The sequence below is a fragment of the Peromyscus eremicus genome, chromosome 4, assembly GCF_949786415.1.
Source record: "Peromyscus eremicus chromosome 4, PerEre_H2_v1, whole genome shotgun sequence".
In the NCBI taxonomy this organism is placed as follows: domain Eukaryota; kingdom Metazoa; phylum Chordata; class Mammalia; order Rodentia; family Cricetidae; genus Peromyscus; species Peromyscus eremicus.
The window spans coordinates 130,059,750-130,084,702 of record NC_081419.1 but is presented as its reverse complement, the minus strand read 5'-3'; the positions used below and the strand labels follow the sequence as shown (position 1 = coordinate 130,084,702).

The following is a 24,953-nucleotide window of genomic DNA, read 5'->3' as shown; positions in this document are numbered from 1 at the left end:
GGCTGTCAATAAACAACTGTTGGATGAGAAAACGAACCTCATTACTGCTACCCAAACCTACAACTGCCAAAAATGATTGGTGCAGGTTAGGTGTGTGCCTGTATAGTAATCCTAGAACCTGTTTGAGTTCAGGGATGCTCCAAGTTCTATATAGGCCTGGCCAACACAGTGAATTCCAGGCCAGTTAGGGCTCCGAGTGACACCCTCTTTCTTTGTGGGTAACAGTACTTGGTGTGTAAGCATGAAGACCCCATAAAAGCTGGGCGTGGCTGTACACTCCTGTACCCCCAGTGCTAGGGATAGGGGAGACAGAAGGATGCAAGGGCTCATGGCCTCCCGCTTACCCAGACCGACAGTGTGACTCAGTGGGTAAAGGTGCTTACAGCCAAAGCCAATAGCTAAGAGTTCGATCCCAGGAACCCACATGTAAGAGAGAACTAACTCCCATAGTTGTCCTGACTTCCACGTGCACACTGTAGTGCATGTGCACACATGCCAAATAAATGTAATAAAAAATTGAAAAACAAAACAAAAACAAGGGCGCTCGGTCCAGTATGCCCCTGCTTCACAGAAATAAGGAGAAAAACAGAACACCTGATATCCTCCTTCGGTCTCCACACCTGCACATGTGTGTACACACATTCACACACACCACAAGCGAAATATATACATATATTATTATATATTTATATATATAATATATTAAATATATATATTAAAATTAGTCGGACATGGCAGCACATTTCTTTAATCACTAGGGAGGTAGGAGCAGGCCTGGAAGTTTGAGGCCAGCCTGGTACAAAGAGAGTTCCAGGACAGCCAGGGCTGTTACACAGAGAAACCCTGTATCGAAAAAAAAACAAAACCAAAGCAAAAAAAAAAAAAAAAAAAAAAAACCCTAAAGAATAAAGTAAAATTTAATGGTGGGGAGGTGGCTCAATAGGTAAAGGGCTTGCTCTGCAAGCACAAGGACCTGAATTTGGAACCCCAAAACCCACATAAAAGCTGAGCATGGTGGTATTCCCATGTAACCCCAGCACTGGGGGCGGGGAGGGCACAGACAGGTGGACCTCAGGGGATTGTTGGCCAGTCAGTCTAGCTGAAATGGTAAGTCCTGGTTTCAGTGAGAAACTCTTTATTTCAATAATGTGGATAAAGGAATAAAGCAATAAAGGAGACAGTTGATACCAGCCTCTGGCACCCACAGGTTCAGGGCTCTTTTCTGGTCCCCACTAACCTTTTCTGCAGCTCCCACTCCTCCCACTCTGTCAGTGTGCCTCCTCCAAACATACCACATGTTCGAGTGTCTTTACAAATGTCCCTATTCCAGACAGACCCTTTCTCCATCCTTGCACTTCCTATCCTATCAGCTCCTCTACCCTGTATCTTCCCTCTCCATCCACTGGAGCACTCAGGGTTAGGGTTGTGCTTGTGATTAATCATGGTGCTTGTGTGTTGGTGTCCAGTACCTAGCCTAGAGGCTGCAAAGACGCCATCTGTCTAAATCAACTTCAGAGGGAGGCAAATGGCCTAGAGACCTAAGATGGTAGAACTGAACAGCGTAGCTCTGCTTTCTCAGGACTGATTGCTGCCTCCCTGCCCTCAGAGATGTTGTAGGTGCCAGGGTTTATAACATAGCTTAAATGTCCACCAACTAACTCTTGGTTCATTAATGGAAAGTTCTGGCTTTCCCTGAGGAGTCTGGGTGTGAGCATGCTTTCAGTATAACTGTCTGCTGGTTCCTGTACTTAATTTCAAAGATCTTTGAAGAGTCTGCTAAGCCGCAGCATGATGACTCGTATATACCTCCCAAGCACATGCTTGCCCACCTACCACTTAGCCAGCCAGGCAGGCCCCTCATGCCAAGGCAGAAGCCAATTTGCAACAGTCTCAATGTAGTGATGCTAACATCCTTGTGTAATGTTAGCAATGTGTAATGCTACATCCTTGCCCTTCAGCACACAAATCTTCATTTCTTTGAAGTAGATGACCAGTGTATTTCATTTCTGCCTTTTGCTTCAAGATTTCATCTGGCAGGCACAGCTTAGTGGTGCCTGCCTATGACTTATCACATGGGAGGTAGAGGCAAGAGGATCAGGAGTTCAAAGCTAGCCTCCACTACATAGCAAGTTCAAGATCAGTTGGGATTACATGAGACTGTATCAAAAAGCAAAACATTAAAAAAGATTTGACCCATTGTCAGGTCGGATGAATGTTTCTACATTCTGCTATTCAAAGCCAGAGTATCTGTGTTAGCTAGACAGAGCATCAGACAGTCAGGGTGGCTGGGACTCCATCTCCTAAGGGATCTGGAGGCCACAGCAGCCCCTAAGAAGCTAGCTTCTACAAGTGCTTTGCTTGGGAGCTAGGCTGGGTGATCCCAAGGCCATTGCTGTCCTCAGGCTACTGGTCCTTGGGGCACGGTGGGACAGAGGAGAAAGGCCCTAGAGACCTCAAGGAATGGATGTCAGTAGTCACAGACAGGAGGGAAACAGGGAACAGACCTTACAGAGTCATAGGATGTCCACCCAGCTCCAGGCTCCACATGAGCAGATGGGCTGGCCTCAGACACAAGTTCCCTTATTCCCCTCTAGTGGGGCTGCTAGGCCTGAAGATCTCATTCCCTCTCCCACTCAACAAGAAGCTGCCAACCCTAAGCTAGAACAGGACACTCCTTTGTGTGTTATGGCAGAAACTGCTCAAAGATGCCACCATTTGACCCTAGGTTTCTCTCCCCTTCCTGTCTCCACCTCAGAAGTGGGGAAGCAGCGAAGCATCTATGCAGCAAAGCCAGCATCAGGGACAGGCTGCCCTCTCAGAGCCACTGTTCTGTGGACGGACGGCTGCTGTGTAGCAGCAACACCTCCCTAGAAGGTGTCTTAAGACAACAACACTGGACTGGCAACCCCTTTCATGCCAGTACTTTCCCTAGTCCCAAGGTGACACCCGGTGCACACTAGGGAGGGGTCAGGCACCACATGAGATGCTCTTCAACCACAGGGTGCCCGAGGGCTGCTCCCTAGTAGAGTGCTCCCAACTGCTTTCCCACCCTTCTCATCTCTCCATCTTCAGCTACCCTCACCTGCATCATCCACACACTGCTGCTCTGGGGACTTTTGCCTCCTGTTCTACACTTCCTGTCCTCCTTCCATCCTGGTCCCTGGAAGAATCCAATTGGTGGCACTATGAGACCTTTTAATCTCAAAGGTTCATGGGGCTGGAGAGATGGCTCAGTGGTTAAGAGCACTGACTGCTTTCAGAGGACACAGGTTCAATTCCCAGCAACCACACGGCAGCTCACAACTGTCTGTAACTCCAGTTCCAGGGGGACCTGACACCCTCACATGGACATACATGCAGGCAAAACACCAATTGCTGTGGGATGGTCTGTATATCAAGTGTGTTGCTGATTGGTCAGTAAATAAATCACTGATTGGCCATTGGCTAGGCAGGAAGTATAGGCGGGACAAGAAAAAGAATTCTGGGAAGTGGAAGGCTGAGGGGGAGAGACTGCCAGCCGCCATCAGGACAAGGAAGATGTAAGGTACCAGTAAGCCATGAGCCATGTGGCAAAGTAAAGATTAATAGAAATGGGCTAAATATAAGAGTAAGAGCTAGACAATGACAGGCCTGAGCTAATGGCCAAGCAGTTTAAATAATGTAAGAGTCTGTGTGTTTATTTTATAAGTGGGCTCTGAGACTGGCGGGACTTGGTGGTGGGAGCTGGAGAGAAATTCTCCAGCAACAAATGGCGCCCAACGTGGGGCAAGAGTTTCCACCTAAAAACTTAGAAAAAAGATTCTAAAACGGACCTAAAAACAGCTTCCTAATTGTCTCTCTCAAATAAGCGGCAGCTGCCGGTTTGAGCTACTGGCGGGTTCCTAGCGTGCGCTCTCGACCTGCAGTATGGTGGGAATGAGGCCTCTACAAGTAGCACATTAAACTGTGTGGTGAATTTAGCCTTTGCTAGTACAAAACAAAAAAAGAGGTTTCTGGGCTACACGCTACTTTGGTAAAAGTGTAGACCCACTATTTCTGAGAGTTATGGCTCCCAGAGCTGGCGGAAAGCGGACCGCCGCCATGTTGGGAAGCTGAAGTGGGCGGAGCCAGCAGCCACTGCACTGTTTCAGGCTTAGAAGGCTACAGTTTAAAGCAATAGGCTCACGCTAATATAAAAAAATAAGCCACGTAAAGATGGCTACCACACAAAGAATCTGGATTATGTTCTCTTTGATATTCGTAACTGCAGAAAAACATTTGATTGTAAAAGCTGTTGAGTTATGCCAAAATGTATATTTTAAAGGTACCTTGACTTCAAAATTTGGATATAAGGATATGTTGCTTTGGAAAAGAGTCTCTGCTCTTGTTTCCACAGAAAGCCAGAGACTATGGATTTGTTCCAGATTAAGATACATCAGGTTTGACCAGCCAAGACCCCCTGAAAGGTCTCCAATGACACCATGGCCCAGATGATTCAACATCCAGAATGGTTTCAAGTCAACTGGCTCAGATATACAGCCTCACGGACTACTCCATGATCCTAAAATTTTCTTTCTGTCTCCAGAAGATACAGCGCCCCCCTCCAGCAGGAAGTAGTAAGAGAAGCTACGCCCAAATTCCCAAATATACCAAGCTGGCTTTAGAGATGGAATTGGCTCACTCCCCCTCTAAACCCAGACATATTGCTCAAAAAAAAAAAAAAATGGTTAAGAGATTCTTGTGTCCCAAATCAGAAGAGCCCTCTGGTGTGGGACAGAGAAAAAAAAATATTTTTATTTAAATCAGGTTGATTATAAATACAATCTCTTTCTAAAACAAAAAGGGGGATAGTTTAGATATGATAGGATGAAAGGGTAGATTAATGAACCTACTTTTAAAGAATAACAACTTGTTTAAAATGTTTTACATTGCTATAGATTTTAGTTTATTGATACAAATTTAAACTTAATTTTGTTATACTGTATATATATTTCTATTCTTGTTTGAGGTATTATGTTTATGTAACTCATTTAAAATTGTAATGGATAATTAAAAAATAGATTAATAGTTAGTCATCTATGATAATATTTGTAGCCATGTTAGTTAAGTCTTCTAGGTATACATAGATATATTTCAGATAGATAGGTAGTCTTCAAACACTTCAAAGACCTACAGAATATGGCATTTAAAATGTTTTAAAAGTTTAGACTTTTTGGACAATGAGACATGTCTGCTCCTGATGGCACCGGTTTACTTCAGAGAGGAGGATGGGCATCGAAGACACTCCATATAGAGTTTATCTTCACCTTGACAAAAATAGCCATTTGGGCAAGAAACTGTTCTTGCCTGGACTGCTTGATCAACTGGACATGCAGGACCCATAGAAAGGTGACCACTGAACTTTGCTTGACAAAATGGTCCTTCAGGTTCCTGCTTTGCAGAGAAATCTGCCAGACATTCTACAAGACACAGAGAAAAGTAAATAAGAGACTCTAGGCCTGTGGGCTGAAGACAGATGCCCCAACTTTACAAGAAAACTTTGGATGACTGTCCAGGCTCAGCTGTCTCTGTCTACCCTACAAGACTCCTAAAAGTTGCTTATATCCTTCTCCATTTCTCAGGTAGTAGCATATCCTTCTGAGGTCTTTGATGTGGTTAAAGACTAGATACTTACAATTTTCCTTAGTTATAATAAAAGATAAGTTAGATATAAAACCTTAAACTTACAAATATAAGATAGATAGGATCTCTTCTTTAATATTGTAACTGTAATTCTTGCTTGATAATTGTTTTGTTATATGTAATTTTACTATGTTAAAGTTAAAACCTTCCTTTTTAAGAAAAGAAAAGGGGAAGTGCTGTGGGATGGTCTGTATATCAAGTGTGTTGCTGATTGGTCAGTAAATAAATCACTGATTGGCCATTGGCTAGGCAGGAAGTATAGGCGGGACAAGAAAAAGAATTCTGGGAAGTGGAAGGCTGAGGGGGAGAGACTGCCAGCCGCCATCAGGACAAGGAAGATGTAAGGTACCAGTAAGCCATGAGCCATGTGGCAAAGTAAAGATTAATAGAAATGGGCTAAATATAAGAGTAAGAGCTAGACAATGACAGGCCTGAGCTAATGGCCAAGCAGTTTAAATAATGTAAGAGTCTGTGTGTTTATTTTATAAGTGGGTTCTGAGACTGGCGGGACTTGGTGGTGGGAGCTGGAGAGAAATTCTCCAGCAACACCAATGCACATAAAATAAAATAAAAAGGTCCAACCTACCCAGTCCCTCTCAGGGACTCCAGTATCTGCACCTGCTTTGGGCTCCAGTGTCCACAGAAACCAACAGGTTACAAAGGTGTCACACAGGTAACAGCAACAAAGCTCAAGGAGCTGGCCCTGGCCTCAGCACACTGCTCAGAAGTTACACAGCAGTCCCATTGGTAATGACGATGAGGGGAACCGAGGCCAGGCCTTACCAAGAGCTCCAGTGATCAGCTGACCCTCATGTTCATGGCTTCTCTAGTAACTCTTTAACTGTAACCACAAACCCTGGGGCTTTTATGGTCATTCTGACATGTGTATCTGAAGCACACACTCCCAACAGATAGAGGTGATCCTCTGCTTTCTCATGTTGGCTCTCATCCAGTCAACAAGTGTCCTTTTCATGCTGTTTACTGCTGTGCTTTTCTTGGTTTTTCTTGGTTTGCTGGAGGCCTGTTTAATGGATCCCAAGTATACTGCAGAAGGGGTACTCAGTGTCCATTGACAAGAAATGCTTCATGGAAAAAATGTTAGATACACTTTATTCAGGCTAGAGTCATACTGCTCTCAGCCATGAGTTCAACATTAACACACCAATTTTATACTAAATAACGAGTCTTTTAGTGGAAAGGCACATGAAGTAAGATTGTGTACTGATTGAGAGAAATTGTGACCAGAGGCTTAGTGTGACCCTGTATTTCTTACAGAAGCCAGGGTTTGGTATTCGATGATCCTGGGAACATAATTACCACGAGCAATAAGAACTATATGGTAGCTGACTGAATCCTCAAACCAAGACATGAGGCAGGTTGTTTGTTACTGCCCCACTTCACAGAGGGGCATACTCAGCAAGTACAGGGCTGCGAGTACCACTCCCTACATCCTGCACCACTCTGTGAGGAGTCTGTCATAAAGAGGCCACAGCTCTGACCATCCACAGAAGGGGTCTGGGGAGGAGCCAAGGTAATGACATGGGGTGTTTTCCCCTATTCATGGGGTGAACCACTACCACTCCTGAAACCAGCTTTCTGAACAAAAGAGGGTGTGCCTACCTCCTGGGAAACAGACCAGGGCCCTTCTGGAAGACACAAAGTTTGGGTGGATGGCCAGACCCACTGGCAAGGAGCAAGGCAGGATGGGCCAAGGTACAGCAGGACAGACACTGAGCAGAGCAGAGCTTGGCAAAATTTTAGGTGGTGAAGAGGAGCTGGGAGAAAGGCCAAGAGAGAAAAGAGTAGCCTTCTCTCAGCAAGGTTCTCAACTTCCCAGGGCTGCCTGCATAATGGGAACCTCCTTCATGTCCACAGAATCCCTTGAGAAGTCCCTCAGAGCTGGGCTGCAATCAGAGAATTTCACAGCACACCAGACTACTGTCTCTACAGCCCCAGTGCACTTGGCAGCTCCACAGGAAGGTCCAAGGCCATCTCGAGTGGAGTGAGTTCACGAGAGTCTGAATCTTCTCCTCCCTCACATTAGCCTTGCTCTCCAAGAGAAGTGATCCTGCCACCTCCAGAAGCCTGGGGATTTCCACCCTTCCCCCACCAGCAAAACTTGGTCCCAGGACAAAAGCTCACCTTACAGAACCCTCTTCTTCTCTCCCACCATCAACCTGAGCTTCCCCTCTCCTACTCTACCCTGGGCCTAGGCATCCTCACTAACTCCCATCCCCTGCCCAGAGACGCCCACCTCCAAGTAAGTTGTCTGCTGAAATTCATTTCCACCACTGTGTTCAATGAGCAAAGTGAAGGGGCAACATTAACCCCTTGCTCACCCTGTGCTGAACCCTCATATCACTGTCCTAACACAAGAAGTCAGTTTCCAAGCTGTGGAAATTAACCACATTTTCCTACTGTGCACCAAAGTATAACCACGAGCTCCAGGTGTGGTAAGAAGACAGGTTCAAGACGCCAGCGCTCCAGCCTAGCACCCACCTTCTACATGTGCAGTCTGCCGGCCTGGTAGATTTGGGGAGTGGGGTAACAAAATAAGCCCTGGCTTTTCAAATACTGGCTTATAGCATGCCAACCTTGTTGCTAATTTCCCAAAAGTCCTGCCTATCAAGAACTACTTGAAAGAGTCTCAAAAACTACCTCACGTGTGGAGTACGGATGTCAAACCTTAGCGACAGGTCACAAAAATCCAGGCTTTTCATAAACTGTCACAGGCTCTGAATCCAGTGTGCAAAGCCAGATACTGACAGACCCTGTACACCTCGATTGCTGGGCTCTCTGAATTATTCTGAATGACCAAGTACATCCCAGAATAGAAAGGCGGTGTTAACAGGCTCATTCACTGTGCCTGGAGTGACAGGTGGTGTATCGGGTAACAGAAGCAGAAGCCAAGAACCCTGGGCAGCTGAGAAAGGGATGAAAGGAACGCAGGACTGAATAGGGAAAACCAGGAGTTCAGCTCAGGTCAGCAGACACAACACTCAGACAGGCCTGGGGATGGAGGCACAGGAGGAGAGGGCCCTCCTCAGAGCCTGCACTGTGATTCTGGGCTCGGAATCCCAAGTGACACAGTTATACAAGAAAACAGCATGTGTGAAAAATACCTTAGTGACTCTGGCTGACCACAGACATGTCTCAGGGCTCCCTGCCAGAGGAAGGCCTAGGTCAGGGAAAGCTGGCGCCCTGACTTTGGGCAATACTCAGGTGATACAGGCATTTCTTGAGCAAGGGACATGGTCACACTGGAGCCTGGCAATGGGCAATCCACACAGGGAGAAATTTCCATTCATCCCATTCCAGGAAGTGCTTGCTGAGGGGGACACATACAATCACCTTGTGGGTGACATCAGGGAGCAGGAAGTAGGTTCTGGTTCTTAAAAGTTCACAGTTAGATCAGCAAGGTGGCTCAGCAGGTAAAAGTGTTTACTTCCAAGACTGGTAACTTGAGTTCAATCCCTGAAATCCAGATGGTGGAAGAAGAGAACTGATTCCTGAAAGTTATTTGTGTGTGTACACAGATACACACAAACAAACATTAAAAAAAATCATAGTATCTGGGGGTAGTGCTCACACCTATAATCCCAACATGAAGAGTCCTGCCGACACTTAGGAAGGACTCCATCTCTGATGTGGCCCTGGAGGTCCAAGGACACAGGTAGCAGAATTTGAGAGAGGAGCTGCAGCGGGCGGGCGGGCAGGAGACAGGGTGTAGGAACGAGCTCAGCCGGCATGTCTCTTTCTGGTGCCAAAAGGTCACAGTGTGAGGTCCTTAAACTTCCCAGCATGGGAGCCTGTCAAGAGACAGCAGTTCCCCCACCCCTAGTGAGATATTATCCCACTATACTGGGTCATAAGTGGCAGAAATTGCCTAGAGGTCAGGTATCCCTGGCCAGGCACCATTCACTGTGGGCCCTGGGCTCCCTGGTCTCACCTCCCTCCCCTGGAGGATCAAATGACAACCAAGGAACTGTCACTATAACAGTTTCAGGGGCCCACAGAGCTGCCTCTCAATCCCAGGCCCTTCAGAAGCTCTACTGGCCAGAGGCCAGGAAGACTTGGCCTTGGGCAGAGGTGAAGGGTCACATTCTCCAAGGGGCCAGGCTGAGGGTTCAATCCCCTGCCCATGTGCCCACACGCTACATTGCTGGCACTGTCTCTGGCATCCCTCCACCTTTTCCCAGCATACTATTTTTGTCAAGTCATAATAATCACACCTCCAGGTCCCTAGACTGTCCCTGCCTGCAACACCCTTCTAGTATGGAGAACACTCGTGTTCCTCCCTCAGAGTCATCTTGCAGTCTCCCCAGGTTCCACCCAGGCTCCATTCCCGGGTGAACACAGGCCTTTGATGCCATTCTGGATTTGCTGGCCTGTTTATTTATTGCCTGTGCCTTCAGACCCTGAGCTTCTTGTAGATGGAGACCTGTGGTTTGCATTCCTATGGCTCCATCCCAGGCCTGGAAACACAGGTAGCAGAATCAGAGTGGTGCCATGGTGGGCAGAAGACAGAGGTACAGGAGTAAGTGTCATCTCTAGGTCCCTCCCTCATGCTCCCATAGCCTTTCCTGCCTGAGCTACCTTCCCAGCACCTCTGAAATTACAGCATGGTGACATTTGGGAAGATTGCATTCAAAGGTCACAGTGTGAGGCCCTCAAGATGTTTATACCATCTTCCCTTATGCTTCTAAGGAAAATCAAGGCTCAGAGAGGTTGAGGAACTTGTTCAGCATTACACACCAAGTCATGTTCTATCTGCTAAGCACAAGCCCTATGGTGTTTGTCAAAACCCAGCTTCATGGCATCTCACAAACAGTACAAATACCAGCTGCTGTCAGCAAGAGTGGCACAGTCGCACAGGGTCTAGAATAGGTAAGTCTGTCCTCCCTTCCAACAACAGCGGGATGATGGCAGAGTGCTTTCACAACCCAAGCCGCACCCCAGGGCACCTCAAGAAGGCAGATGGTACCTGAACAGCTTCTCCCCTTCTAGGAGGTGCTCTGCCAACACTGTCCCTAGGCTTTGGGTTGTCTTGCTAGACTCTTCTCTCACAAAGAGACCTGTGACATCATTTGCCTCTTGAATAGTCCCTTCCCCTCCTAGGGCTAACACCTATCTAGAAAAATAGGAAAATGCCCAAGTTGGGGGTGACACAGGTCCCACTGCACATGCCACATCTGGGGGACTGGTTTTTCATGTGTTGAGAAGGACTCTAAAGCTGTATCCCTGCTCAGTGGGAAGGCTGACACTGAGCTGCCTGTATTGGGTTCAGTATGAAGAACAACTGCCAAGAATCACGATCTGCTGTCCCTGGGAAGAGGATCACTGTGGACATAATACAGGATGCTATTCCCATGACACAGAGTCATCGTCCCTGATCTCCTACCAGAACCTTTACCCCGCCCCATATCCTCCCATCGGTAGGACCAACCCAGGAGCTTCTACGGCAATGTCTCACAGCCAGCAAGATAGAAAAACAGCTCCTTGCTCCCCAGTCCAGATTTTCAAAAGATTGGCCAACAAAAAAATACTGGAGAGGGACAATTCACAGAGCAGGCATAGCTGAGTTTCAGCCAGTTTGGAGTTACATGGTATGAGACTTTGGGCAAGTCATCTTACTTCTTATCTCTACCACTTCCACAAGGCTGAAACCAGGAGCCTGGATTACTTTGCATGTGACTAGATTCTTAAGGATGAAAAGGGAAGTCTACTATCTTGTCTTACTTATTCTAGAAGTATTGTCCCTTCTTAAAGGAAACCTTGATCAAGACAGAGGGACAGACATGGCTCAGATCCTACTGCAAGCAACTATAGAATTATGTCTGGGGCCCCCATCCCATGATTCTGCTTCTATGAGGGTGTATATATGCCAGGCTTCCCATAGACTCGGTGAGGATACTCTTCAGGGAATAGCAGTCCTTTACCCGTCCTGTTGGAACCCAGCCACATATAAACAGCTCTGCAGGGTGCAAGGAGATGTAGTCACCACCATGGGAGCTAATTATTCATGAACCCCTTGTACCCCTACTTTTCAAATATCTCCATCTTAAAATGGGATCCTGGATGAGGCACCCAGACTGGTCAAATCAGACACAGATGGCTAGGTCAGCAGGGAATGGTCCACATGTAGTTTCACTTTGAGATGATGAGGTGCTCGGGAGACAGATGGGAGAAGTGTGGAACAATGAAAACTCACTTAATGCCACTGGGCTGTGTGCACAAAGTAGTAAATTTCATAAATTTTGAGGAACGAGTAGTACACTGGGGTGGGAGCTCCTACCATGGGCCCCACTCTGCAGTTACCAAATGGCTTTGACTTTTCTCACCCCACATACAAAAGTCACAGAAAATATACATTGAAAACCCTAGGCCTGATCCTCAAATTTGACTTGTTACTTGTCTTTCTTCATCTGTTTGTTGATTTTTGAGATTGAGGTCTTACAGTGCACTCAGGCCTCAGGCTCCCCGTGCTGGGCTGATGTGTGAGTGTGCTCACACCCATCACTAACCCAAGTAAGATATATTTACAAACAGATGCTGGTTTGTAATCTGCCTTTCTTTCCTGAAATTTAGGAAATAGCAAATGAATTCAAATGAAATATGAAGCTTGGAGGTGGACGGGGCAGTAATATCTATTAGTATCACAGAACCCTAGGAAGCAGCTAGACAGCAAAGAGTGTACAAGATTAAAACGAAACTTCAGCAACAGAACAGAATATACTACAGATCCACTTATATGAAACAAAGTATTATTCTAATCCTACTGTTGTAACATAATTGCTTTTTTAAAAAAGCATTTATTTGTGTGTGAGCAGGCAAGGGGAGGTCAGAAAACAACTCTGTGGAGTTAGCCCTCTTCCACTTTTAAATGGGTCCCAGGGATCAAACTCAGGTCATCAGGCTTGACAGTACCCTTATCTGCTGAGCCATCTTGTCAGCCCCCAGAATTACTACACAGAGAAACCCTGTCTCAGAAAACAAAAACAAAACAAAACAAAAGTTCATTTGGGGATGGCAACTTTGCCAAAAAAAGAACCAGAATCATTCTGTTTTGGCTTTCTTAATCAAAAGCAGTAAGACAGCAAGAGCCGAGAACCAGGGCTTCAACTCTTGACTGAGCCGTGTGATTTTGGAGGAGTCACTTTACCTCTGTTCCTTCACCATTAAAAGGAGCACCTGCCTCCCTCAGCAATAGGCACTATGAAGTAAGTGTGTAGTGCATTAAACAAAGTTATCAATAATTTGGGAATATTGAAATGTTAATGACTTAGGAAAAACAATAGGTGGATTTGAAATTTTTTTAAGGCAGGGTCTCAGTGTGTAACTACGACTGGCCTAGGACTTGCTATGTAAACCAGGTTGGCCCTGAACTTGAAGTGAGCCCCTTAGTTCTGGCTCCTCTGCAGTGCTGGGATCCTGGGCATGCACCTCCATACATGGAAGCTCTGACACTCATCGGAAGACAATCTGTTGCTCTGTCTTTATCACACTAGGAACACACCAGGACCCTGGGCTCTCACAGGGAGCACAAAAGCTGCTCATCTCAGAGCTAACCAGGTTTACTCACCCGTCTACATGTGCCCAGCCCTTCTTCTGGTTCCTAAAAATTAGCAAGCACTCCCCTCAGGGTCTTGGGGGGGCTGTTCCCCATCCTCCTTACCCTCAGTGATGGCCTCTGAGCTTCCCAAATAGGTCCCTCTCAGTACCTGCCCTGTCTCTTTCAACCTCTTAACACAATCATGGTATCTTGTCTATCTGTTACCTGCTTGGACAGAGTCCCCAAGCTGGGGAAGTCAGCCTGGTTCTCTATGTCCTTCCTGCCTTTTGTGCTCACCTCTGGTACTCAGTGCATGACTGGAAAGCAGAGTGGAGGTAAGGCTGAGGAGGGAGCAGCTTGCTGGCTGACTAGCCAGCCCTCTCCTGGACTGCTTCCCCTCTGACATGTGCTGTCCTCTTTGAGGAAGCTGCTGAGGTGAGTGAGCTGTAGTTCAGTCCTGCTTCTACTGGGTGCTGGCATGCAAGCCCCGCCCCTTGTCCCTCCTGACTTGGCACAGGTAGCAGACACCTCCTGACTGTTGACCACACCCCTGTACAGAGCAACTGCCACGTCATGAAGCGTGGGAAGCCTGGGAAGGCAGAAAGTTCCAGGAGAGTCTGGAACTATTCAATCTGCTTCCAAGACATGCACAACAGGCTCTCCGTCACAGCTCACAGAAGAAAACTGCCCAGATGAGCACTCTGCAGAGACAAGGCCCAGCTCTCAATGCTGGACAGATACTTGCCCAGGGCAGATCAATCTAGTTGAGGAGATCCTGACCTCTGGAAAGCCTGCCCTTGCCTCCTTCAAAAATTCTATTTATTTGAGCCTACCAGCTTGGGGGAACTAAAGCCCTTCTCCTTGGGTTCTTGAATCCTTCAGTCCCCAACCACAGCCCTCTACTAGCAAAAAGGCAGCTAATGGTTACTCTCCTAATAGCTCACCAGTCTGCTGATACCTCTCCAGCATGGGCACAAAGTCTGGGTATTTTAAATCTCTTCCCCAGGTATCAGTATGGCCTCTGCACCAAGCCTTGGGCCTCCTTATACTCCTCTCTTGTCTTCAGGGTAAGACTAATCAAGTCTAATCAATAGGAGCCATTGTATTTGTAAACAAAGAACCCAACAACTCTGAACGACAGGTCTGCCTGAACCTAAAGGCATGGGCTGGTCACCATGCTACCTTTCTGTTACAGGGGTGTAGCATGGTGATGTGGATTATCAATGTAACCCTTCAGCAGAGGGCTTTCTGACACCTGTACTCAGCAAGTACCCTCAGGGAGTGGATACCAATTCAACCCGGACACTTGAGTGTTAAGATACAGGAACTCAAAACCATACCACTGAAGAAAGGAGCTGGGAGGACCCCCCCCCACCTCCCCCACTTCCCACCCCCGCAGAGAAACAAATGGAGACCCTGGAGCTGAGCAGGGAAGATCTAGCCTGAAGCCACCTATCCACCTGAGACTTAAAGAGGTGAGAAGCCTTCTATCTGGAGATGGATGGGCTGAATTCCCAGGGGCTCTCAGGCAAGCTGCATACTGAGAAGAAACTGCTTCAAGGCAGAGGCAGAGGCCAGTGCCTGTTCTTACCTTTAGGGAGAGTGAACAGCTCTGTGAGAGCTGACTTCTGAGGCCCTGGTTTCTTTCCCAGGCCATCCCAGCCCAGTTCTGTTCAGTGCTGTCCCGGAAGACAGGGTGTTTAGAAAGCAGTAGCTTTCCACCTGGGGGGCCTGACGCTGGGACCACACCCGGGTGAACTGACTTCACCAGGGAACCCGTCCTACTGGCACACTCCCAGACTGCCTAGCCAGGGCGCCACGGCTGTCTAGAGCCTGGCGCCTCTCCCCACTGGGCCCACCCATGAGCCAGACCTCCGGAACACGGGTGGGACCCACACGGGTGGGACCCAGCAGGGATAGTGAGGCCTGCTCTGCACAGGTCCCCTGATGCTCTCACAGCTGGGCAGGGTTTAAAGCGGCCGCTTCCTGCTTTGCTGTTTCCTTTCACTTTGGTTTTTAAACCCAAAGTAAAAAACTAAAAAGACAGGCAGCGCTGAGGCCTGGGACAGCTGAACCCCAACTTCTGACTGGTAAGGGTACATACAAGCTTCTCCAGCTGTTTTCCTACCAATTAAATGTGGGAGGAACCTCTCCTTCCTCGTCCTGTAGCCACTGGGGGTTAAAAAGGAGCCGCAGAGATGACCTATCTGGGGGCCCACCTCAGAGGTGGCACAAAGACAGCCTTGTGGTCTCCCTGACTACCTCTCGAATCTGTCACCTGAGCTCTTTTGTTCCACGTGTACTGTGGAGATCCCAGCAACCTGGGCAGAACACATTCAGGAAGCTCAGTGCAACCCTGGCCCTGGGGCACAGAACAAAGACACCCACCACCAAGGGCTGCCTTGGAGCTGCTGGACTGCAGGCTGGCCCCAATGCCACACGGGACTGCTGCACTCCAGCTGTCTCACCATACTCCCTACTGGTGGGCTCGCCAGACCTTCCCGGTGGCCCAGGGAGCATGAGAAAAGCTAACTACAGGCCTCCCCACTACTTAGATGAGGAAACCAGACACTCTGAGAGGGGGAGGCGGGCAGGGGTACAGTGACCAAGCCGGCAAGGGGAGCTATCTGAAGGAGCTTATTGGCCCTGGCACTGCCAAGCAAATACAGCACACAGGGAAACTCACAGGAAGGTTTCTAGTGAGCAGGGGGAAGGCTTCTTCCTGGGCCCACCTGACAAACAGGCACCAAGGTCCCCTTAACAGAGTTCACTCACTCAGTCCCGGTTTCACACCTATGCGCCCCCCCCCCCCAATTTCCTTCCTTGTTTCCTTCCTTCCACATGACACCGTGAAAGTCAGAGGACAGTTGAGTGGCACTGGCCAACTTCTTTCCCGCTTTGGGCCTTGCTCTAATGAAAAACTGGAGGCTGAGCTAGAAGAGTGGAGTTTTGTTATTTTTTTTTGTTTGTTTGTTTGTTTTACAACAAGGTCTCACTATGTAATTCTCACTGGCCTGGAACCCAATACATAGACCAGGCTGGCCTCCAGAGATCCACTTGCCTCTGCTTCCTGAGTGCTAGGATCAAAGGTGTGCACCACCACGGCAAGACTAGTTTCTTAACTAAGGAATGTGAATCTGGGTAATCTGGATGGGGTACTTTACAAATGTGAACATTTCTAGCTAGGTGTATTGATGCATGCTTATAATCTGATTACTTGAGAGGGATTAAGAGTTCAAGGGCTAGCTTGAGCTTCTTATCTGCCAAAAAATTAAAAAAGGCAAAAATGTGTGATTTTTTTTCAATTTGGAAAAAAAATTTAAAGTGTATAGACTCTCAGAAACAGCTATTTGGCTTGTAAGAAAAGCTTCTGCTGTTACAATTGCATGCAGTTACTTAGGAAAGACCTCACTGCTTCCAGCAGCAACTCAGACAGGTTAAACATCCCTGAGCAGATGACCTGATGAACAAGTGGTGGTCTACCATAGTCACACAATTACTAGAAACAGGAGGCCACGGACCTGTGTGTGCCCACAGAGAAAGCTACACAAGACATACACAGGTGAAAAAGGCAAGGTACAGAGCAACAAGAGATGATGTAATACAAAGGCATGCATGTGACACAGCATGGTGTCGGAGTGACTGAGTTTGTGCATGTACGCAGAGGATTCTGGAGGGAAACAGTAAGTCCAGGCATAGTGATTATGCATCTAGGCTAGAGACACAGTGTTTTCACTGAATACATGTGCTTAGAAAGCTTGAATTTTAAAGCCATATACGTGTAAAATTATGCATATATGCATTATGTGTGTGTATATATATGTGCACACACATTTAAAAATTAGACCCACATTTTACAAAACTAATTCGAGAAAAATTTACAGAGGCACCTCCCTGCAGATTCTGGCCATCACTCTTCCAGACAGCAGGGCCCAGGAAACTAGGTTTTTTTTTAAAGATTTTCTTCTTCCGTGTGTGTGTGTGTGTGTGTGTGTGTGTGTGTGTGTGTGTGTGTGTGCGTGCACGCGCGCCCACAGAAGCCTGAAGAGTGTCCAGTTCCCAGGAACTGGAGTTAGAGACAGTAATGAGAACCGAGTATCTGTGGGTGCTGGGAACCGAACTTGAGTCCTCTGGAAGCAGGACGCACTCTTAGCCATCTTTCCAGCCCTCAGGCAGCTAGGTCTTCTAGGTCTTGAAGTGATCTGAGTATGCACATCCTGATGCAGCCTAGTTGTCACAGACTCGGGTGTGATGAGGTGATGTTAGGAGAGTGTGTATCAAGGCAGACTTGAAGAACAATCTTGGCCTTGAGGCAGAGACGGTTCTGAAGAGGGCTGCGAATTCGGCACGTGTGGAGCAAGAAGAAGAGGTTCCTACCAGGAGGGACTGGGGAGATGAAGTCAGGCTAGCTGGAGAGCGGAAGGCTGGCTCACTCACCATGTTTGTAACAAGTCCCTTTCCTCCCAGGTTTGGCTTCTACTCATGGGAATTGAGTGGGTGGGCCACAGTGTTTCCTGACTTGGCCCCCTAGGACCAGCCTTTATCCCATCTCATTTAATATTAAGGAGGCAGGGAGGGTCCCCAGCTCCGCACATGGCCACAGGGCTCCACACCTGTGCATACTGTAATCAAATATTTGGAGGCTGAAGAAAAGACAGACCAGGAACTGGGGCAGAGCAGTCGATCCTTGGGTGACTTCCCTCTAATGAGACCTAGCAGATGGCCCTCTGTGGAGACACCCTTCCTCACCTTCTCATTAATAATTTAGGCATTACTGAAAACCTTCTAGCATTTTTTGTTTTTGTTTTTTTTGAAGATCAGTGTGCAGAAACTTGCACTGTGACGAGCTTTACCTTAACATTCCAGGCTAGGGTTCACAGGCTGCAACTCTGGGTTCCTGGGTCCAAGTCAGAGGGGTCTGCAGTGAAAGAGTCCAGGGCAGCAGCTCTGAGGTGGGTCCTACTACACTCTGATGCTGCTGCCCTCTAGAATTTAAGTCTCCAAGGGAGCTCTGCCTGTGTATTCCCCAGGCTGGCTCACTGCCAGACACACAGCAACACTTGATAAAAACTTGTTGAACAAACGAGCAGCCCACACAAGCACCTTGGTCAAGTCACTTTCAATGACTGAGCCTCGGTTTCCTCTTCTGGACTAAACAGATATAACTGCAAAGGCTTCCTAGAGTCATATAAGGGTCTACTGAGGTGACAATGGACAAAAGTTTCACAAAGCAAAGCAGGCTAGAAAAATACTAAAGATCCGGAATCAGCGTGCTGCAAAGAAAAGAGAAGGACACACACAAGACAGACTCAAAGTGTCTTTGACTGCACCTGACAAGTGGCAATCTAGTGTATTTACAACTGAAAGGGACAGCACAGGTCACTCTAGCCCACTGTCTAAGTAACATTTGTCAGGCTGCCTCAGTTCCAAAGAAGCATGAAAATTCCTTTAAATAACCTCTGTTAAGATTTTGGAATGAAAAGTATGGTTGCAGTCATTCCAGCATACAGCTGGCTTATTTGTGTAATTAGACTGGCACATGGATGCTAAAGTGTTTACTGGTGACAAAGGAAGGGTTAGAGGGATGTCACTGCATGGTGGTTGTTTTGCCTCATGACTAAGTTCAACGCTGGGTGGGAGGTGGGTGGGAATGCTGACATCAGAGGAGAACGACCAGCAGGAAGATCCTGGCCAGGTCATCCACTTTCTGGCTACACACCAGAAACCAACATTGATGCTGTCTACAGTGGCTATTTCTTTCTTTCCTTCCTTCCTTTTTTTTTTTTTTTTTTTTTTTTTTTGAGACAGAGTTTCTCTGTGTAGCTTTGGTGCCTGTCCTGGAACTCATTCTGTAGACCAGGCTGGCCTCGAACTCACAGAGATCTGCCTGCCTCTGCCTCCTGAGTGCTGGGATTAAAGGTGTGCGCCACTGACACCCGGCTACAGTGGCCATTTCTAAGTACCGGCCTGTCCTGCCTTCCCTGTGCTGCAGCCTAGGACTCTGGACCCTGGCTCTAATGTCTGGTTCTTTTGTGTTGCATACCCTGTAACAAGTCTCTTCCTATCCTGTGAGGGGCTGACTCCTCTAGCTGGGAGTTCCAATGGGCCCAGAAGAGGAACACACATTCAGCACAGCTCTGGAGGCTTCTAAAGGGTGTAAGGATCCCTAGTGCCTTTGATCTTACTAATCTTATAGAAATTCTAAGCCAGCACCCAACCCTGTCCTTAAGGATCTTCAGAAAGCAGTTTTAAACTGCTTTCCCTTTTTCTTTTGTTAACAAAAGGTTTCACTCTGGCTGGCCTGTAACTCGCTGTGTAGAGCAAGCTGATCTTTCACAAAACAGAGCTCTGTGAAATTTAAATTATGTGTCTACATGCCCCTTTTCCAAGGGGCAAGAAGCTCAGGATCTCTTGGCCCCTGACAGCAGAGATTTCCTTTCTAAGCAGCAGGGCTGAACTGTGCGAAGAGCCAAGGCCTGAAGCCTGCCAGCCTTGAGTTAGAGCCACATTTCCCTTATCTGTAAAACGGGATTTGATAAGTCCACCTGCCTCTGGCTTGCTGTAGACTCACGAGGTTGCTTATGGAGGTCCTGGCGCAGAGCCTGTCCCAAAGCAGGTGCACAAGGAGTGTGCTCAGAGAGCTACTTCCTTCTCCAAACCAGAAGCACACATCCTTCCCAGGATCTGGAATACCTGCGGGGCCCTCCTCAGGGGAACACAGCCTTTATCCCATCTTCTCTTCCCATGGGCCCCACCCTAACCTCACCCTCCGGTCTCCTCTGGGTGCAGCCTCCTCCCTGTCATCATTTTTATTCATTCCTATTCAGCCAGCCTGAATCACCATCTTGAAAGAGTCCTACAGTTGTGCTCTCCCAGTCTTCTGGCTCTGTATCTTCCAGGACTCCCCAAAGCCCCTGCTACTCTACTGATGTTCAATGCTGCTTACAATTCCCTGGTCCCTTAAACTTTCCAATCAGAGCCTTGAGGCATCAGCAAAACCAGCAAGCATATTCAGCTCTCCAAACGCACACTTAACTTCCAACCCCACCCTCTAGCAAGTCATTCTCTAGAATGCCAGCCCCACCCTTTGCCTCTGCCAATTCAACCCCCTCAAAGGGCTCTTATTCCTCTGGCTCACATTCACTTCTTCCTTCTCAGACAATGCCTTTCCTCAGCAGCCACTTAATTACAGACTGTCACACAGTCTCTCATAATTGTAGGCCTTGTCTCTCATCAGACCCTAAGTTCCCAGGAGCAGAGGACTAGTCTGTCTGTTCTCCTTTCACTCTCAGTAAGCCAGCCCAGGCTGAGAGGTCAGGCCCCTGGTAAGGGAGGGTTTCCCAACACCAAGTCGGCTCCCAGCTAATCGCGGTCCAACCACTTGGGAGCACTTCACCCATCCTCAGACTAGGCCAGCCACAGCAGGGCTCAAAGAGGCCTGGGGGAGACTAGGAGAGCGCCCTAACCTGGCTCTCCATCGGCCTTGTTTTGATATCCTTGTCCTTCTTACTCCCCAAGCTTGCTTTCTTTCTAAGTAATAAGAAACAACCATCTTTTAGCTCTAAAATGCAGTTTTATTGTCTTTAAAGAAGCCTTGGCTCTTCCAGAAATGGGTAAGAGGAAAGCAGCAGAATCCAGCCCAGGCTGAGTCAGGAAACGCAGCCCCAGCCAGCACTGGGAAACCCGGGAACTTGAGCGGCCTTCACACTGAACACCTCTCATCGACCTCATTAAATTGCTGCTGATGACTGGATTTCATTGTTGCTCAGGTGTTCCATTCCACAGTCATTAGCCTGGCCTGCCCCGATAGTGCCTGCTGCCAGGAAGGCTCAGCTGGAAAAGGTGACATGCTGCCACAAATAACCAGGTCTGCCCAAAACAAGGCTGATAGCAGTAACCATCACTTCTCAAGGGATCACTAACAAGGCACGTATTTCCATCCTACTCTGGCAGGAAGAAAACCAAGCACAGAATACTGATGGCCCAGGGCAGACAACAGGCCCAAGTAGCCCATCACTAAATGCTGGCTACTCCCAGTTCAGCTTTTCCCACTGTGCAGCCAACAGGCTCTCAGCTTCAGACTCCTTCACAGGATCCACTCCTGCCTTAGACCTGGCAAATGAGGATCTCTGGGACAGAGCTTAGGAAACTGACATCTATAAAGACGAAGAACCAGAATTTTATAGATGAGGAGGCTGAACCACAGATGAAGTGACCTGCTTACGTCACAATTTAGACAAGTATATGAACCTAGAACTGAGCTGACAACTGGGGTCAGGTGGGACTTCGTGGACCCGTGGTATCTGACAGTGTAGGCAACCTTGGGGAACAACAGTCTGTATCACAGAGGGGACAGTAAGGCACAAGTAAGGCTTAGCCTGGCAGTAGCTTCTCAGTACGGAGCCCTGGGGAGTGAAGACCTACATTCAGAGCCACCCCAGCAACCTCTGCCCAGAGACAGGGAGATCCTTTCCCAAGTCCACTGAGCTTCTGGGAGGAAAATCTGAAGGCATGTGGCAGTTCCATCAGACAGTGGCCCTGGGGAAGTGTCTGGTTGCTGCTCAAGATGAAAAGTCAGGGGAGGCGATGACTCAAGTCCCCGCCCTACCTCAAGCCTTTAAATGTGAGATGAGCTCAGAGACTGGAGAAATGTCAAACAAGCCCTAGCACAACAGGTGTCAGAACAGGCAGCTAAGTGACAGGCTACCGGGCAGAAGCAGTCAACTTTGAAGCAATGCTTTGGTCAGACAAAGTCAGGAGACCCAAGACTGCTCAGACACTGCCATGCTGTGAGACCCAGAGTGGGTCCACACCCCTCTGTGGGCCCCTACTCTTCACTCCTGAAACAGGGAAAAGGTCACTGGCTTCTGACTGTTGTGAGCAGCAATGGTCAGGAAAGAGCTGGTGCATTACAGAATGCCTCACAAGGCCCCGGAGATGAGAGAACACTCCTATTACTACTGCTCACTACTGAACGCCTCGAGGTACTTTCCCCAACCACAAGGGTGAGGGGAGAGGTTGGAGATGTCTTGTTCCCATAAAGAAAAATCTGATCCAGATATTATGAGGGAAGAAGTTCACATTTATTGAGTGCCTACTGTGTACAGGTCTTTACTTATATATGTATAATTTCATTTAATTCTCACCCCAATTCTCTAAGTGATTTTTCAGAGTTCGATGAGGAAACTAGAGGTCAAGGAAAGTAACTTGCCCAAGACAGCGGAGGCATGGAATGAGAGTGATTAGAACCAGGTATGAATGGCTTTAATTTTATTTCCCACATTATTTCCACTCTGCATCACCTGTGTAAGAGGCTGATCTGTCTGGCATGCTGACTAAGCTCAAATACTACCTCTTCCCGGAAGCCTTTCCATCCCACACAGCCCTCTCCCATAAAAGCCCACAGCTGTCATTAGCACACAGCTGGCAGCACTCAGCACATTCTCCTTCCTTCCTCTGTGATCAGGAATACTTTTAAATGGTAGGGCACAGAGATGCACAGGTGGCCTGAGAATCTCAAATGTCATCTGCAAAGACCCAAGAGATTGATCCAAACAACTCCCCCATTCTTCAGAGGGAAGAGCAGAGAACCACCAGGAGACCAACTGTCTGAAGCCACACAGCAGTTTAGCACCAGAACTGAGAACAGAACCTTGGCATTCTGCCTTGCAAACCCTCCCCCTTCTTCTTAAGGATTCTATCATTTTAGAATTAATCTTAGGACAGGACTTGTTATTCCAATTTAATTAGGGAGGGTCACCACCTGGGATGTGCGGATTGGAATCTTCTTCACTTCTGGGCCAGGTATCAAGCCCTTTTACCTCCCAAATGCAGGCAACCCATGGATTGTGCCTAGTACAAGGCACATAGAAAAAGATCCATGGGTGTTAGAAATTGTTATTATACTTGTGCCTTACTGTCCCCTCTGTGATACAGACTGTTGTTCCCCAAGGTTGCCTACACTGTCAGATACCACTGGTGACACCAGCAAGGCAGTGACGGAGGCAGGGCCATGGACAGGACACGGGTTCAAGCCTCCATGCATCCTGACTCTTCTTGACCTCATCTTATCTGTAAGAACCAGGGACTACAATATCTGGTCTCACTCCCTGTTCCAGGATTCTAGAACATTCTAGGGCCCTTGACAGGAGACCCCAGCTCTCAATGGAACCCTTCAACTAGGACCTTTGTCCACCACAGAGAAAAGCAGCTGTGGCTCACAACCTCATACTGGCTGACTTTGCTTCCAGGTGTCACGACCTAAGCAGGGTTCAACTTTAAACAGTAGACGGCCCACAGAAGATCTGAGTGTTCTCCAGCACAGGCACCTTTCTGGGCACACCCACGTCTCTACAGCCTGAGGAAGAGCAAAACGGCACTGGGGATTCTGGAAAGGTGGGTACACTTCTTAACCGTAGGAGTGGACTTGAGTCTGGGGCCTCTCCCTGCTCTGCAGGCACCAGCTATGTACCCTCTCAGGGAAGCTTCTCTCCCTGTGGCTGTTTCAAGGCAGGCTGACAATTTACAAAGCATGTCTAAAGATGCTTCACTTGATCTTCATGACAACGCCTGGAGCCTCCCCCATGACCCCTTTTACAGATGGGACAGCTGAGGCTTAGAGAGTCCAAGGGTCTCATCCAAAGTCAACCCCCTTGAAGCTGGTACAACCAAGAATTCAGAGTCTAGACATCCAACACAATAATCAAGGGTGGTCATAGTAAGGTCAATTCCTCTCCAATTCATCCTGGTCCTAGCAAGACCAAGTTTCACAGACCTCTCAGGGTAGCCTAAAAAGTTCTGACCACAACCCTACAGCCCAGCTGCCTAAGAGGCCACACCCCCTCCCTGCAAAATTTCATTACTCAAGTTGGCAAGAACGCAGCCCCCACCCCCAGCTGGGTCTAAATAAACGCCCAAGTGATATCACATCCTGCGGTAGGCTCCAAAATAGCCCAGGCCTGCCCACAAGCAATCACAAAGTACCAGGCCATGCAGGGCCAAGCCAGCAGGGATACCCAGCCCAGGGCGCCCTCCACACACTCAAGCAACTAAAGCAGAAGCCTCGGAGCAGGAAGGCTCCCCTCTTCCCCCCTCGCCAGACAGCCTGGCCCCACCATCCTTGTCTCCCTGGTCTGGAGGCCCCAAGCCTCATTGCCCCAGCGCCAGCCCCTGCCCCAGCGCCAACCCCATGGAGCCTCGGCCGCGGCCAGCCTGCGGGATGACTCCGCCCGGCCCGACCCGGACACCCCACCACTCACATTGCTTCAAGAGCTCCAGACACAAAGCCATGAGGGCCGGATGGGGGTCAGAGACCCAGAGACCCGGCAGAGACAGAAAAGGGAGAGGGAGAGACAAGGAGCAGAGAGAAGGGGTGACAGGGGGTCGGGCAGAGAAGCAAGGGAGCAAGATTGCCCCCGGCAGAGGAGCAGGCTCCGAGGGAGACAGAGCAGTAAGACCACTGACACAGATGCACGGAAGAGAGGCAGGGAGAGCGAGGCGGGGGACCGGGTCCAGAGAAGTGGGGCGCTCGGACAACAAGGAGAGGCAGTGACAGCCACAGCGGACAAATTCGGAAAGGCAGAGTGGCTCTGAAGTTAGGGAGCTGGGGAGATATTGGGGTTCAAGGAAACCACTAAGGGATGCAGAAGGTTCTCTGGAGACCCCAGAGAAGAGGGAACCCCCGGGGAAATATGGAGTAGGTGGAGGCAACCCCCAGGAATCAAGGATCAAGGAGGACCCC

The 24,953-nt window shown here is 48.4% G+C and overlaps 1 protein-coding gene across 2 annotated transcripts in view; it reads right to left on the bottom strand.

Annotated features, from left to right (window-relative positions):
- The window catches only part of Dlgap4 (DLG associated protein 4), a 169,011-nt gene that overhangs the window by 33,094 nt on the left and 110,964 nt on the right, over nucleotides 1–24,953 (bottom strand). The window contains exon 1 of one of the 2 annotated variants that reach the window (XM_059261774.1): nucleotides 24,472–24,642. The exons of the other annotated variant lie outside the window; for it this stretch is intronic. Within the exon in view, the coding sequence (XP_059117757.1) occupies nucleotides 24,472–24,502 (31 nt within the window). The 5' untranslated portion in view covers nucleotides 24,503–24,642. Of the gene's footprint in view, nucleotides 1–24,471; nucleotides 24,643–24,953 lie in introns of those variants that run through there. 2 annotated transcript variants of the gene reach the window in all.